This window comes from Seriola aureovittata, chromosome 16 (assembly GCF_021018895.1).
Source record: "Seriola aureovittata isolate HTS-2021-v1 ecotype China chromosome 16, ASM2101889v1, whole genome shotgun sequence".
In the NCBI taxonomy this organism is placed as follows: Eukaryota; Metazoa; Chordata; class Actinopteri; order Carangiformes; family Carangidae; genus Seriola; species Seriola aureovittata.
Genome location: NC_079379.1, coordinates 15388914 through 15405653, shown reverse-complemented (window position 1 = coordinate 15405653; position 16740 = coordinate 15388914). Strand labels below are relative to the sequence as shown.

Below are 16740 nucleotides of genomic sequence, written 5' to 3'. Positions count from 1 at the left end.
CATCTTGTGGTGCGTCAGTGTAACTGCGGAGAAATATCTGGTAATTTAGGCTTGTCTCGAGTCATTTCTCACATTGTTTGGTCCAAGAATATCGTGGACCCTACATTTTCCCAACTTTGAAGTGTAGAACAGTTTCGGACAAATTGACAACACTTTGTTTTATTTTGATAACAAAGTAACTTTTTATTGTATATAAAAATACAAGTTATTTTGTCTTGTTTTATCTCAGCCCCTGTGTGCTGCAGAAAGAGAGGACTGAGGCATGAGTAGTTATGGTGTGCTGTAAAGTGGTTAACAGATATTGGTTGGAACAGGCGTGTCTAATACAAACAATCAATATTCTGCAAAGGAAACACCTGAATCATGATGATGATTTAGCTATACCAGATCTAATCCCGCCTGCACACCTGGCATGCAGCATGTAGACATGTCTATGTGTGACAGAAATGTGCGCCACCTGAGCTCAAGCAGGAAACAAATCTGACATTTCAGTGCATAATAAGTAAAACATTTTAAATATCAGATATTCCAGTCATAAAGCAACATCAAAATAATAACACTGAAAAATAAGATATGCATATACAAGCATTTAATGTAGTGTTTGTGCAAGATATTCTGTTGATGTGTAATGCATTGGGCTGTGGCATGTCACAGCTGGCTCAGCATCTGCAGAAATGCGCAAGAGACTGTGTCATCTCATGTAATGTGTGATGGCTCGTAAGGTGTAAAGAAGGGCTGCCTGTAGCCGGGCTTCCATCACTATAAGGTTTGCATGAACCTGAGAGAAAAAAAAAAACATGTCATTACCTTCAGGTTATTAGGTGACACACTTTCAAAGTCCTGTAACGCTTCCTCCTCTAATGACATTTAAAAAGAAAGGGAGAAGAGTAAACGCTGAAATGTCAAATGATTCATTCTCTGTTGAAGAGGTACCAAAGAGAGACGACATGTTAAAATGTCAAATGATTCATTCATTGTGACTGAAGAGGCCGGGTCAGGTGCGTATTTGAACTCATTCATACCTTTTCAGAGTGTCTGAAGTGCCTCCAGAAGGCATGGTAAATGCGTGCAGTGGTCTGCTCAGGGTGACAGGCCATGGTTTTAACAAACACCTTCAGTGTGCGTTCCAGCAACACGTTCACACTTCCGTAGTCGTAATCATCATATCTGCGTATGTTGAGTAACTTAAGTTAGTGACACAGACAAACAAAAACACGTTTAAAGTTTTCATTGCACACATGATGGTTTACAGTGTGTTACACTGACCGTATCCCATAGAGGCAGTGGATGTAGTTCCACAGAGCTTTTCTCAGAGTGTGAGTGTCCACACCCTCATGCATGGCCATCCTGTGATATGTCAAGTTACTCACCACCTGTAATATGACAATTTAATCACATGTTAATATAGTCAATCCATCTGTTCTCTAATAGTAAATCAATTTAAATTCTGTGATCAAAAACCAAGATGCAAAAGAGCAATTTCATCATCTGGTTGCAAAGACGGACACAAACTGTTTTCATCTGTCATTCAATGCATCTTCTATGAAAGTTCATCACAACCTTTTTGACTTTTTCTTTGCTTGTGGCCTGTTAACATGAAGGAATGTCTACTTGAGATCCCACCTTAAAAGGTTGCATGTCCAAGATGTGTGTGAAGAGTGGCTATTTCATTTGAATAGCTTTTAGAGGCCTGATGAGGTACAGCAAAGAAGAAAAAAAAAGAAAACAGCTTTCTGTAGATGTACTCATCCTGCAACTCCCAGATTGGGAACTACTGTTTTACTGACAAGCACTTTATTAGGAACACCTGTACACCTGCTCATTCGTGCAATTACCCAATCAGCCAGTCATGTGGCAGCTGTGCAATGTATAAAATCATGCAGACACAGGTCAGCAGCTTCAGTTAATGTTCACATCAAACATCAGAATGGGGGAAAAAATGTGATATCTCATTGACATCTAATGACTGTTGGTGCCAGGCAGGCTGGCTTGAGTATTTCTGAAACTGCTGATCTCCTGAGATTTTCACACACAGCAGAGGTTAGAGAAGAACGGTCAGACTGGTTGGAGCAAACAGAAAGGCTACCGTAACTCAGATCACCACTCTTTATAACTACAATGAGCAGAAAAGCATTTCAGAATGCACAACACGTCGAACCTTGAGGCTATAACAGCACAAGACCACATTGGATTCTACTCAGCCAAGAACAGAAATCTGAGGCTGCAGTTGGCACAGGTTCACCAAAACAGACACTTGACTGGAAAAAAGTATCCTGGTCTGATGAATCTGGATTTCTGCTGAGCCACACAGATGGTAGGGTCAGAATTTGGCGTCAACAGCCTGAATCTATGGGCACAACCCGTCTTGTGTCAACAGCCCAGGCTGCTGCTGCTGGTGGTGTAATGATGTGGGGAATGCTTTCCTGGCACACTTTGGGCCCCTTAATACCAATCAATCATGGTTTGAATGCTGCAGCCTATCCGAGTATTGCTGCTGACCATGTGCATCTCTTTGTGGCCACGGCTTACCATCTTCTAATGACTACTTCAAGCATGATAATGCATCATGTCACAAAGCAAACGTTGTCTCAAACTGGTTTCATGAACATGAGAAAGAGTTGTACGCCAATGCCCTCCCAGTCACCAGATCTGAAGCCACTGCAGCATCATTGGTTGAACAAGAGATTACAATCATGAATGTGCAGCTGACAAATCTGCAGAAATAATGTGATGCAATCATTTTATGAACAACTGAGGCTATTTTGAGAACAAAGGGGGCCCCACCCAGTAGCAACATGATGTCCCTTATTAAATACTCAGCGGGTGTAAACATTTAGTCACCTGTCACTAAGCCGTTTATGTAACAAACATGTAGACCAATGCTATTTCTTCCGGTTCTTAGTCAAAGTTTGTTCACTTTGTTTATCACTCACTTCAACTCTCTGGAGCCGACATGTCATGTCATCCACACATCTGTTTTGTATAGTTATTATAAACTTATGGTGTTATTTGTGTAATTCTATTACATTAAATTGAATAATACCTGGAATTTCTCATCCAGGAGCTGGCCCATGTCTGGCAGTAGTCTGTTGACCAGAGAGAAGCCGTGGTCCTCCCATGAATAGTCCTGTACACAGAAGTCACCAACATCAACAACACAGGCCTATGAAACTAAGCAAGCGCAATTAATAGGCTCATCACATTTGAGAAGCAGAAATCTGAAATCAGTGAATGTTTGATCATTTAAGCCATTTATCAAACAAAAATGACAACTTATTATCAAAACTGTTGATTTAAGTTCTGTCACTCAGCTAACCATTTCAGCACATTGTACAAATAATGAATACATCAACTGTGACTTTGTCGTAGTCTATCAGCAAAAGTGCAAAATTTAACACCAAAAAAATGCTTCATATTACCTGTGCTCTCATAGTGGGTGGTGCCTGCTCTCCTCTGGGTGCAAAGTCCTCATATCTGAACTCCGGTTCCTCCACCAGGTGCAGCACCAGGTCAGGTGGAGCTCCCCGCACCACCGCTAAACAAACACAACAAATAGGAATAAGTGAGTAAACAGACGTCACCTAGGAGAATGACAGCGTGATGAGCCGGCATGTTTGTAACCTGTTGGTATGCTTTCACTCCTCTCCCTCTCAAAGCGAGTGACCATCTCCTCCTGTGTGCACTCCTCCTCCTGCTGCTGCAGCTCGACCATCCTCTTCATCAACACCTCCACCTCCATCGCTCCATCAACCAACTGGAGAAGATGAAAAGAGAGAAGGGCTTGAGGAACTTGCTTCATGCTATGTTTTTTGTTTTTTTAAGAGTAAGTAAATCATCAATGTGCCTTGTCCTCTACTGTTACTAAAGCAGCATAACTGGTAGAAACAATACTGTAATGAACCAAACACCTCTTCGTCCTTGTCCTGTTGACATTTTAGACTTGTCAGATGTGTGGTGAAAAATGACTGCTTGGCTCACCTCTTGCCTGCCGTCCTCATGAGCTGGGCTGTGGGGGCTACGAGGAAGGTGACTGGGTGAAGGAGGCTGAAAGGTGTAACCTCCGATGTGGTCAGGTTCGGGGTTTAAGCCGCAGCCCCAGACGAAAGAGCAGAGCGAATGAGCGTGTGCCATCAGGACCACGGCATGTATAAGTTCAGCCAGTGACCAGCGGGGCTCTGCGCCAGGACACACCAGCTCCTGCAGAACAGAGGGGTAGATGATGAAATATCAACAACTTTTGGAGTCAGTGCCATGAAATCTGTGAGGTTTTTTTTTTCTTTTTTTTATAGCTACATATTCAGTGTCTGCCATTTTTAATGTCCAAACTTGTGCTCTATATGGTGGTCTCATAACAGAATGAATAAGGTTTTCTGATGACAATCCCACAATAGATTGCACTTTATAGATGTGGAACTACACCTGTCACTGATGACACAAAATGATGATATTAGCAATTTATTACTCACTGTAGAATAAACTACAGAGTGTCTATTATGTAGAGCGAAGTGGGTGAGTCAGTGAGAGAGTCATTTTAGATACAGCCTTAGTGAAAATTCTAATGTATTAAACCACATCACTATTACAGTATATGATGCGAGTATGAGAACTGGTGAGTGAGAGACAGGGAGTGAGTGAGCGAATGGGTGTTGTGTCTGACCTGGATGTGCTGCAGTGTAATAAGCCAGGGTCTGTGTGCCAGCAGTTTGTTGAGTGTTTGCAGGCTGCGGAGTTTGGTGGGAGCGTGCTCTAGGCCGCTCAGCCAGCTCTCCTCTCCTCCAGCCTGCAGGAAGCCTGCACTGTGCTGCTGCACCAGGTATGGGCAGTGGTGTCTAGCTGCAGCCTGTTAAGCATCAGGAGACCAAGTTAATACATGAAGGAATAAACATGGTACCCCCATCCATTAAAAACTAGGCTTGATTGCTGATCTGTGTATAAGAAGTACATAATTCAGATGAACTGTCTGTGCTCATAAATATCAAGCAACACACCAGAACATTTCCAGCAGTAGATGATTATGTGTCTAATGACTGGCATTTCTCAAGTGAAAGGACAGCTAATGTGATGTATATACAAGCAATGAGAGTTATTAAATGTTTATGGGAGGACCACAGTCTTGGGCAGACCTGTTAGTGGCTCACTGTGATCCAGTAGCAGGATAACTCTCAAGAAGAAATTGACCTGCCAAGTTCATTTTGCATCTGTCATCTTTCTTCGTTTTCCACATTTTTGGGTTTCCTGACTTTTCTATCATTGTCATTTTTTTCATAGGCAGTATTTATCATTCTCTCGTTTTCAAAAGGCTTGTTTTTGTTAGTCAACTTTAACAACCATAGTGGTCTTTAATCTACCCACAAACATTGATTTGGATCTCTGCAGACTTTTTTTCCACATACCAGACAATTTTCTGAAGAAAAAGGTCAATATTATTCAGAGGAAACTTAAGTCAGGAGACAAACTTGAAATTTAAGAATACATTTTCTAGGCCTCTAGAGTACAACTTTTAAATCCTTTGATATGTAGGAGTAAGCCACATCTCAAATCTAATAATATTGATAATTGTGTTTTCATTAGAATACATACTAATAGAAACTAATGAGCTCTTCATATCCACATAGGAAGCATCCCCTCTTACCTGGAGCCAGCCTTGTTTCAACAGTAGCCCAGAACACACAAACCAAACAGTGGCTCCAGAGAGGGCTTTTCGTGTTTTTATGTTACCTGCAGACCACCGTAGGTTCTCCTACACACTTGGAAAGGGGTGAATGAGGGGAGTAGTATTCAGTTCGTTGCAATCTGAAAATACTGCTAGATGGCAATAAATCCTACGCACTGGCCCTTTAAGGTTTTTTAAGGATCAAGTGCTGACAATAGTCATTACTGTCAGTGCTTGCTACTGTAACTGGCACACCTACATCAAACTTAAACTCATAATTTTTTTTAGCTGCAGTTGTGTGCGTCCAGGTATGGGACAGTGAAAGGTTCTGTTGGGATTGTAGAAAAGCAAAGGTGTAGTGATATCACTTCACTCAGAAGGCCACTTCAGCCTGTGACCCTGTCTGAATGTATTCTTTTTTTTAATTGGTCACTAAAGCCGAACTGAGTGGAACTGTAAAAGCAATGGGCTGCAGGGAAAACAAGATTACAGCAATAACTGTACAGCTGCAATATTATGGTTTTGTCCAACTACCAGTGGAGGCAAGAATAACAGCACTACCATAAAACCAAAATTATTAAATGTGTGTAAGAAACAAAGAATAAAAACACTTTGCCATTGTTGACTCTGTCACAAAAACAGAAGATAGCTGCAGAGTTTGCCATTATTTAGAATGTTTCAGCTATTAGCCCTGCAGTATTTTGACTCACTGTACCTGTGGCCTTTCACAAACCAATTACAAGCTTTAGAGTGTTTATAGCTGTTATTATATCAGCCCCATTTGATACAAAAAGAATAAATGCAGATGCCAGTCACTACTCCAAAGAATTACTTGCGTAGTCTTATAAATTTGATTGGAAAGGACTTGTTTACAGCATCACTGCCAACACTGCATTGACATGTTGGACAATCTAACCCCACAACATTCCTGTTTGTAGCCAAGAACAATGTTAACAAATATTTATTTGATTCATTTGCAATCACCTTGTCTCCTAATGGTTCATTGTGTATGTACAGCTCTATCTATGCAATGCAAATCATATACAACAAATCTAATGTAGCAAACAACTCCAACTGATGTCACACAAAACATTAACTCAGCTTAATATTCAGCTGATTGCAAAAAAAATCTCTTGCTGAAATTTTCTGTATTTTCTTTGTGAGTTATTTATTGTGTTCAAGATATAGTTGTGGTCTTTATTTTCAGGAATGTACATCAGGTCCAGAAGATGGATCAGAAAGTTCTGAAAGGTGTCACTAGTTAACAATCATATGTTGTGATTTTCTTACCATAACAGCAATGTAATGTCTCCAGTGTCGGGGCAAGGGGCCATCAAGTTCCAACAAAGCATGCTGGGTCCTCAAGAAGCAGCTGAGGTAGGCAGGGTGCAGGGCCATCACCATGGCGATGTGGTCCACACGGCCCAGAGAAAGAAAGGATTCGATCAGGATGTCCTGGTCTGACTCTTCTTTCAACATCTAAAAGAGGAAAAGGAAGACAACTCATTCCCTACCAACTAACCCCAAATTATATTTTGACCATGTCTGAGGACACATTGGCAAGGATTCACGCAAAAATGTTTCTTTTATGGACAGAAACAAGCAGGCTTATGAGTCCGAAAATGTTCTGGGCTGATACAACACTCCCACTTTTGCCTGTGGAACGCCTGGAGTGAGTCACATATGAAATCAGCATTTTCAGTCATCAGCTTTGGCAACACATCTCTGGTGTTGCTGCTCTTGATGACATGAAGCAAGACTCATTACAGTATTGCAGACTACTTCTTCAACTCTTTAGTATTATATCTAATCAAATATGTGGTACATGAATAAAAGAGGATGTGAATGATTTCCCCAACAAAAGATAAGAAATCTGATCCAGTGTGGAACCAAATTTTAAATTCAGAAATAAGCATACTAATACATGTTTTAATTTGGACAACAATGACAGTTCTTGCATTTCATACTGCAAAACCTATAATAAATACTGTATGAACAAATGTACTTGAATAAGTCATACACACCTGTTTTGCAGGAATAAAGGCACTTGGACCTGAGGCCAGAGCCCGAGGGACTGCAACTCCTTGTTCCTATGGTAAGAAGGAAGACACAGAATGTTGATCAGTGAAATGATTTATTTATTTTCATGTTTATGTCATCAAATTGCTTGTATTGTCCGATCAACAGTTCAGAACTTAAAAACCTGTTTTTGAGTTTCACATAGTAAAATGACAAATTCTCATAACTGAAATCTGGACTAGGACAGTTTCAGCTTCACTTTAAAGCGTCTTATACTCACTCTTATACTCTCTGGGTTTATACATGACTCAATTTCATGTTTTGGGTAAACAATGTAACTATAAGGTTAGACTGTGAGTGAATTAACAACTTTTAGCGATAATATTTAACAGCTCTGTAATATTTCATGTAGAATTTTTTAAGATAAACGAAAATAATTGCAAACCCCTTGAACTTGACCAGACCTACCATGGCAACTGCCCTGTAACTGGAGAGACTCGTTTCATAACTTACAGCTCAAACAATTACGCACAATTTTAACCAAACTACGTCTAAAACTCACCGACATCATCGGAAAAAAAAGCCACCACTTGTTATGTCCAACAGAGAAGTCAAATAAACTGTGAATGCAAACGCATTCTAACTTTGTTTTTTATATCTAGACGCTCCAGTGGCTGAGGAGGTTCGGGGGTGTGTCTGGTGTGTTTTTCAGGGCACCGGGAGGGGGCGTGTCCGGGCTGCTTGTTTGTGCACACCGCAGCCGAGTCTTGCATCACCTCCTACGGTTCAACGTCTGATGTAATAACCCGCAATCTGACAGAAAAATGTAATCAGCTGATAGCAGCAGCTGATCGGCTGCAGGGCTATCACGTCTATTGATCAATCATTGACCTAATTTATCAAAAAAGCAAAAGCCATGGTCACAAAGATATAACATAATCCTGCCTATTATTTGGTGTCAGAAAATCAGCCCCATTGCTGCCCCCATCTCCCACCCCCCTCTGTGTTCCTGCAGGTCTGTAAACATTATGGAGCAGAGACGAACAGTGTCCGAATATTACCTGTGCGGTCCGTAGCAGCTCTGTCGCCCTTCCCCGTACTTCCTGCAGCGGGCATGACCGGGACAGCCGAAGCAGATGCAAAAGAGTTTGTTTACTCAGCCGTGCCGAACCGGGCCGGTCCAGTCCTAGACATTCCAGAATCCCCTGGCTCAGCTCCTCCAGAGCCGATGCCCGCTCCTCCTCATCTCTGCTGCACAGCCGGTCTAAGCTTTTCACAATCGCTACAACGTCGGGATCTGACTCGGACTGGTAGAGACATGAGGGGCCAGAACCAGACACTCGTCCCGGTGTGTTTTGTCCATTAGCCTGGCAGGTAAAGCCTGCTGCGGGGTTACTGGCCATCTCTCGTCTCGGTCCCCGAAGCTCCTCGGACTGATAGTTGAAACACCTGGGCTGAGTTACCTACCGTTACTGCTAGCTGTTATTTAACGTTAGCTTGATGCAAGCGTTGGTCTTCTAAGCTGCCAAATACTTGAGTTTTCTGTTGCTTGTTTCAGTTCACTGCGCAATCATCTGTTCCACAAATCATTAACGAAGACGGACAACCTTCAAAGCAACCGGGTATTCCCCTTTCTCATAGCGGGCTACCTGACTGTAGAGTCGGTCTGCCGGTTAGCTCGCTGAGCTAGCCTAGCTGCTGTTAGCAGATGCTGCAAAGTGTTTCAGCGGCTCATCTGACGATGGGTCGATGACAAAAAGCACTTTGAATTGGTGTTTTGTATTTGTATTGGACGTCCCAAACACCGCACAATCCAATTTAAGTCTAAATTCTTCTTGCATGGGGCACCAAGAGAAATTTGCAGGTTTCAGTCGCTGGTTTGGATCAGTTGTTCAGGAGAGCTTTTTCCCTCATATGCAGCGTCATCGTGACGTAGCGAAACTTTCCACTAATGAGCCGCACAACACGGTACACCTTCTCTATTTTTATCAATACTTATATATATGCACTATTTAAATAAATGTTTATGCATTTAAATTATCAGGAGTGTGCTGATCTATTACCTGTTGCTGATTTACTAGTGTATTTTGCGTTTTTGTAAAATGTTTCCCCATTTAAAGTCTTAATTGTATGTTACCATGTGTTATAATAAAACTAACAGAAAATTGATGATATAAAAAATGTTGTACATATCTGTCTGCAGTATTTGATATCAGCTTTTTCCTAAGCCATTATTTTAACATAACTGTTGCTAGGTATTTACTTTTATTTCCTATTTATTTATTTAATAATCAATTAATTATGTAGGCCTAGTATATAGAATATCAACACTGATGGCAAATGCCCATCACACTTACCAGAGCCTATGAGGTTATCTCTTAAATTGTCATCCAAAAAAAGCAAAAAGCAGCAAATTTAGCATTTATAATTCTGCAGCTATTTGTTAATTACTTGAAACACAATAAATTAAATCAATTCAAATCAATTACCTACAAATAATCATTTAGCAAAATTACAGGCTAACTAGTTCATTTTGTGTCAGACAAATAAATACTGTTTATTTCAGCACTACATTACTTCCATGGCTGCACTCTTATGAAGTCGTAAATTTTTTTAGACTGTGGATCCAACTTTTTGCCCCAATCATTTGGGAGAAGAATTTTAGTACTTAAATGTACTTAATGCTTTTTTACCAAAAATGCAATTTGGCAATGAATTGAAAGCGTTCACTTTATTGCTGGAAACACCCATCCAGCCCGCATGATACTCAAAACTCACCTTTTGGAGCCACAGACCAAAGAGATATTGTATGTTTTATGTACTCCTTTATGTTAAATTTACTGAAAGCATGTGCATTCGTGTATAATTCTTTGTGTCTGTGCATGCATGTGTCTATAATGTTAATTTGGCATACAATGGTTTCACAATTTTATAATATTTACTTCCTGAATCACCTTTATTTAGGAAAATAAAAAACATCAATGGTGTACCCTTATTATCAGACATATATCTTATATTAATTTACCTGTATATATATATATATAATATATATATATATATATATATATATATATGTTTATATATATATATCGTATATAATATTGTGTGGAGGTAAGAGAGGAAAGTTAAGAGGGCCTTCAGATATGAGGGAGAGAGAAGGAAAGATGACAGTGACATATAAACAGACAAACAAGTGAAGGTGATGTGCTGCTCCATTTGACATGACAAGACACAGGCTCTTTGGGGTTTGGGAAGGTTCAACATTATGGCAGCAACTAAGAAAAAACCCTTCAGTGTACCGTCACCATTTCCCTATGAGGGAAGAGTTTTATTAACAAACACACAGGCTGGCTATGGAGGATGACCTTCGGAGCGCACACACACACACAGAGGTGTGGTCCCCATGGCAACCGGCGCTTCATGTCCCAGGAGACCCAAGGGTTGAAGGGGTAAGGCAGAGAAAGGAGGAGGCAGGGGTGGTTTGGTAGAGCTCAGGAGACAAGCAGAGGTCAGGGTTCACACACACGCACACGGGTTCCTCTTCAGTATTTTACAGGAAGTAAAAATTGTTTGTGTGTGTGTTTGTTGGTGTACGTGGATGAGTGTGCTGATGGATAGGGGAAAGTGGGATGTGAGTCCTCAGACGATTTTGTTCTCCAGCAAGGCGATCCTCTTCGACATACTCTCTAGTAAGATTTTGTCAAGGAGAGCAACGATGACAATCCCCCACCACCCACCCAACATCATATTCTCACACTATTTCACCTGTTGTAAAGGATATATTTTTTTGTTAGTGCCTGTAGGGCGTCTTCTACTTTCTTTTGGAACTTAACAAGGGAGTCGCACTCACAAGGGTCCTCCTCTGTGGGATCAGAAAGCATAAGTTCAAGTTTTGAATTACTGTACCAGTATGTATAGTGAAGTAATTATGTAAAACAAGTAATATGCAAGTATTTATTAATGTTTGTATTTAATGGAAACTTCTGACCTTGGCAGATGTTAATCTGCAGCTTCTTGGCGATCTGGGTCATAGCCTTGAAGTCAGCGGTATAGAAGTAGTGCTCTCCAGTTGGCTCAGAAGCAATCTCTTTCAATTCATCCTCCACTGCATTGCCCACTCCAACAGCATACATCTTAAAGCCTGCAACATACACACACGGTTCCCTTATCTGACTGCCTTATGTGGGTTTTTTATTAGTTCACTTACGCTACACTCGTGTATTTTGACATAATCTTTACTGTCTCTCTTACCGTTTTCCTTGGCCTTCCTGGCAGCGTCTCCGATGTAGTCTTGGCTGCGTCCGTCAGTGAAGACGATGCCCACCTTGGCGACTCCAGGCCGGGCACCCTGACCCGCGTTGAAGCTGTTATCTAACAGATAACGGAGGGCCTGACCTGTCATGGTTCCCCTCTCCATGTAGGCCATCTTCTTGACAGCATCCTTCAGGTCTTTCTTGTTGTTGAAGCGGCCCAGGGGAAACTCCTGTGGAAGGATAGAACAGGACGCTGATAAGGGAGGGAAGGAAGTGCCTTATTTTGGTGATCCTGTAAACGAAAAGCAGACACATACCTGTCTGACTGAGCTGGAGTACTGCACCAGTCCAACATGAGCCTTGTTGTCAGAAACATCCAGTTTGTCGATGATCTGGTTGATCCACTTCTTGACCAGCTCAAAGTTCTCAGGACGAACGCTCTTAGAGCCATCGATCAGGAACACCACATCTGTCGCAGAGTTGCTGCAAGCTGGCGATATCAGACACACACACATAAACACACACAAAAACAACAGGGCATGTTAGTGTGGTAGCACAATGATCACGCTTGGACAAATACCGTCATACATGCACATACACGCACTCACCACTGCAGCTGCGACCATCGTCCATGAGGGTAAAGCCATCTTTGCAGGCACACTTGTATGATCCGGGGCTGCTGATGCATACCTGCTCACAGTCATGATCCCCAGTGGCACACAGGTCCGACACTGTGTGTGTGTGTGCATGCAGAACACACACGTACACACAGTAAATATGTAGAGGCATATACACACACAAAGGGGGGGTGGGGGGTGGGGGGGTTGGGGTTAGGAGGAGAGAATGAAACTATGTCAGTTTGAAAATCTAGCATTAATTTTTAATGATCCACTGAGACCTGCAGTTGACCTCAACAATTTGTTGCGTGCGTGATGCATAAATCCAGTGGATCCTTAAAACAAACAGGTGGAAAAGATTGGAGTAGCCTTAAATAAACAACATCTCTTGTCGGTTTCTAAATGTGATGCTCAGGCTCGTCCAATAACAATCCAACACTGCGATCATGCAGCTCTGCCCTTGGACGAAACATCTGCAGCAAGTACTGGCTGCTGCAAAGCGAGTGGCAGGCAACAGTCAAAACTGCCGCAGACTGCGAGCGCCGAAGGGCATCACTAATTAGAGGTTTAATGATTGTCACTAATGGATCGGTAATTACAGATAGATCAGTCTCGCCTCTCGCTTATGTGAGAGTTGACTGAGGAACAGGAGCGAATTTTCGTTCCAAAAGGTTGTTCCGGCCCTAATGCCCTCGTGCAACGGGAATATTTAATGAGTTTGCATGGCTGAATGAATATACTCTAGTCTTGTTGAGGAAGAGCAGAGGACAAAAGGGAGGGAACAATAAATTAGAATGAAAAGATGACAGTCCTGACACCTTACCCTCAGTATAGGGAGGCCAGCAGACAGCTCTCTCCATGGGGATGAAGGCATGGATAATGACTGTCCAACCCTGATAGAATTTCCTCTCAGCCATCCCTGACTATTTCTTTCACTAAGGACTAATCCCTCTTTTCTGCCTCTAAACATAATCCAAAACAACATCCCTCATCTTTCCCTCTTCTTCTGTCACTTCCTCTTCCTTCTCCTCCCAACTTACCACAGAAGGCCTCTTGGAACTTCTTGGTGAGCTTCTCAATGACGCTGTAGCTCTCCACGTAGTCCACGTGGTCGTCCAGAGGATCACTGGCCATCTGCTTCAGAGTGCTCATGTCCACACGTCCCACACCGATGGCAAAAATCTCGATGCCGGCTTCTCGTGCACGCAGAGCTATATCTTTCACATTGTCCTGGGGACGCCCGTCTGTCACAATAATGGCGACCTGTAATGAAAGAGGTGCAAAGTTAGATAAAGTATGATGAACAGAATTATGAAATGTGGCGAGAGAGTGAATGTGAAATGTGTATCTGACCTTGCTGATATCAGGAGATTTGACACGAGCGCCCTCACCCTCGCTAAAGGCCACGTTCAGGGCAAACTGGATGGCCAGACCGGTCATTGTTCCAGTGGACAGGGGCTCGATCTTGGTCACAGCCTTAACTAGTCCAGCTTTGGATCGATGAGTCTTAAGAGACACCTACAGTTGCATAATGGCAGGATCAGCTGGGATCTGTGACATAAAATGGCTCAACAAATGACAAAAAAATGTGAATACATGTTAATAAATCATATCCATACCTCGTTCTTTACGCGGCTGGCGTAGTTTACAACTCCCACGCGGGTGGCGTTGGGTCCAACATCCAGCCCCTCAATGACCTTAGCCAGGAAGACCTTGACTTGCTCAAACTCTGAAGGACGAACACTTCGACTGCTGTCAATGATGAAGATGAGGTCTGTGGGACGGGTTTTGCACAAACCTGCCGCTGCACATAGAGACAGAGAAATGTGATTATCATTTAATCAAATTTATTTATAGTTTTATAAAATGTATATATAAAAACTATTCCAGATATATAATTGATGATATAGAAACTGAGTTATTGAAGGAGGAAGAAAAGGGGGGAGGGGGGCGGAGTATGGAGAAAAAGGAGGTAGGGAGAGGAAAAGGGGAGGGCAGGGGTGATGGAGGCCGGTGAGATGTATATGAGGGAAGGTAGGTAGAAACAGGATGCAAGGACGCAACAGGGGTTGAGAGAGGGAAAGGTGGAGGGAGAGATGAAGAAAAGCTTGGCCAGAAAAACAAGGATGAAGGAGAGATGAAATGAGAGGCCGCCAGCTTTAAATATATTTTTAAAAGCCTCCCACACATCCTAAGTAAACATATTAATAAATTATTATTATTTGACAACTCAGAAAAATTCAATCCACTAAGGAAGAAAATCAGATGTTGTTAAAATTTAAGTAAAAGCTCAGAAAAAGTGGAACTTAAAGATGTTTTTTAATTTAAATTATATCGATGCACAATACTCTATCTGTTCAACTGAAGACACCTGACAGAGCTACATCAGGTTTGTGATAGAGAACTGATTTTTGTGACATAGTCTGATAATAATAAAGCATTGGTAGGATTTTCAGTGTGAGTTGAGGCATTTGTGGCTTTGATAAACTAATTTGTTCACTACAACTTCCAGTGTCTGTTAAACATCACTGATCTCCCTTCTCACCCTTCACCTCTCTCCCTCCCTCCAGATTTTCCGCCTACCAACTTCTGATACTGTCTTGCACGCACACACACACACACGCACACACACACACACATCGGCACAGAGCACCAACTGTCACACATCCTGAAGTAGACATCCAAATTTTGCATTTACACTACTTGAAGCCAGCCTTTTAAACACCAGCAACAAAACACTCCAAATAAATGATCAATAAATGTTCAAAACACTAACAACTGTAGAATTATGTTTGTAATTTACTTACTTAAAGAAATTCCATATAACACAGGATTAAAACTAAATAAAAACTGAATTTTTTCCACTCTTCTCCATCAGTTCTGTCACCTCTGGCAGTTTATTCCACGCAAAGCAACTCGTTCATACACATCATGCCTCCGTGGAAACTTGGTAAAGACTGAGCACAGACAAGAAATAAAGTTGGGTCCTTCACCACTTACACAAATGGACTTTTAGAAGAATTATCTTTTACCTCTGTCTGTTGAGATCAGACTTCAGTCAGGCATTATGAAAGTTTTCTACACTGAGGGTAATTTTTGTCAGAGTTCACATTTAGTATAACAAGTAAAAACCACTGTTAAAAGATCAACTTTAGGGGTTAAAGGTCATCATTCTTACCCATGGCGGCGGCTGTGCGGAGGTCCACGGTGGCATGAGCTCCTATTAGGCCAAGCAGCAGCAGGAACAGCGGTGGGGTAGGCGTCATGGTGACAGCGAAAGAAGGGTGACGACTTAACGTGGGGGTCCGAGCACGTCCGCAGACGGTCCTGGATTGAGAAGCCAGAAAGGAGACAGAGCAGGGCGAAGGGAGTTCCAGGCAAGGGGGACAGCCACAAAGTGAGACCGAGTGACTCTGAGCTGCAGGTTATCAATGCAAGTGCTTCACACACTCGGCCCACAGACAGCCCCCCTCTATAGCTCTTGTGTATGTGTGTACGTGTGTGTGTGTGTCTGTGGGTAAGAAAGGGAAATACCTGCTCTGGGAGGACCTAAACCAGTGGGCAGGGAAAGACAAACACACCTTGATACAGCTAGGATGGACAGGTATGTATGTGTGTGTGTGTGTGTGTGTGTGTGTGTGTGTGTGTGTGTGTGTGTGTGTGTGTGTGTGTGTGTGTGGTGTGTGTGTGTGTGTGTGTGTGTGTGTGTGTGTGTGTGTGTGTGTAGCAAAATTTTTGTTGCGTGTGCGCTTGAGTGTCCGAGTGTGTACAGTATGTGTGTGACTGGCTGGGGGTACAGGAGCGGCTGGGGTTTGGCGGAGAGTGCCCGCCAATGAAGCCGCCCCAGGTTGGATTTGGCCAAAGCTCAAATAAACACCAACATGAATTCCTCTTTTCTCCCCGTGTTCCCTCGTATAGCAAACACACATTTATGGTGCGGAAGTGAAGGAGAGCCACCATACACAGCCTACAGTGTTCCTGCTGCTCTGCACGTTGGCATGTGTGTGCATTTCTGCATAAGCATGTATTTCGGTATAACTTGAAGTGTACATGCTAATTCCTGGTTTTTGTAAGTTCAGCTCAGTTCAGTTCACTGCTGTTAAATTATATGTAACATTTTGTGTTTTTCTGTCACTTGTTTGGTCAGAAAAACCAAACAAGTGACAGAAAAACACAAAATGTTTTTTCTATAATTTCT

The 16740-nt window shown here is 42.2% G+C and overlaps 2 protein-coding genes across 5 annotated transcripts; both read right to left on the bottom strand.

Annotated features, from left to right (window-relative positions):
• Positions 1 to 153: 153 nt before the first annotated feature.
• On the bottom strand, positions 154 to 9754 carry sesn2 (sestrin 2). 3 transcript variants are annotated; one of them, XM_056399936.1, is made up of 11 exons: positions 8734 to 9749; positions 7678 to 7743; positions 6944 to 7132; positions 4658 to 4840; positions 3979 to 4197; positions 3622 to 3754; positions 3420 to 3535; positions 3044 to 3127; positions 1267 to 1373; positions 1023 to 1167; positions 154 to 778 (listed from the first exon to the last, which is right to left on the bottom strand). In XM_056399936.1, the coding sequence occupies exons 1-11, from the start codon at positions 9073 to 9075 to the stop codon at positions 692 to 694; spliced, it is 1671 nt and encodes a 556-aa protein (XP_056255911.1). In that variant the 5' UTR covers positions 9076 to 9749; the 3' UTR covers positions 154 to 691. The 3 variants fall into 3 exon arrangements, with proteins under 3 accessions (XP_056255911.1, XP_056255914.1, XP_056255912.1); XM_056399939.1 differs by lacking the exon at positions 8734 to 9749 and adding an exon at positions 8235 to 8490; XM_056399937.1 differs by lacking the exon at positions 4658 to 4840 and having other exon boundaries at positions 8734 to 9754.
• A 1112-nt stretch (positions 9755 to 10866) lies between these two features.
• On the bottom strand, positions 10867 to 16182 carry matn1 (matrilin 1). 2 transcript variants are annotated; one of them, XM_056399457.1, is made up of 10 exons: positions 15721 to 16182; positions 14162 to 14346; positions 13896 to 14060; positions 13583 to 13805; positions 12534 to 12656; positions 12243 to 12415; positions 11924 to 12155; positions 11661 to 11813; positions 11454 to 11534; positions 10867 to 11361 (listed from the first exon to the last, which is right to left on the bottom strand). In XM_056399457.1, the coding sequence occupies exons 1-10, from the start codon at positions 15806 to 15808 to the stop codon at positions 11312 to 11314; spliced, it is 1473 nt and encodes a 490-aa protein (XP_056255432.1). In that variant the 5' UTR covers positions 15809 to 16182; the 3' UTR covers positions 10867 to 11311. The 2 variants fall into 2 exon arrangements, with proteins under 2 accessions (XP_056255432.1, XP_056255433.1); XM_056399458.1 differs by lacking the exon at positions 12534 to 12656 and having other exon boundaries at positions 15721 to 16181.
• Between the last annotated feature and the right edge of the window lie 558 nt (positions 16183 to 16740).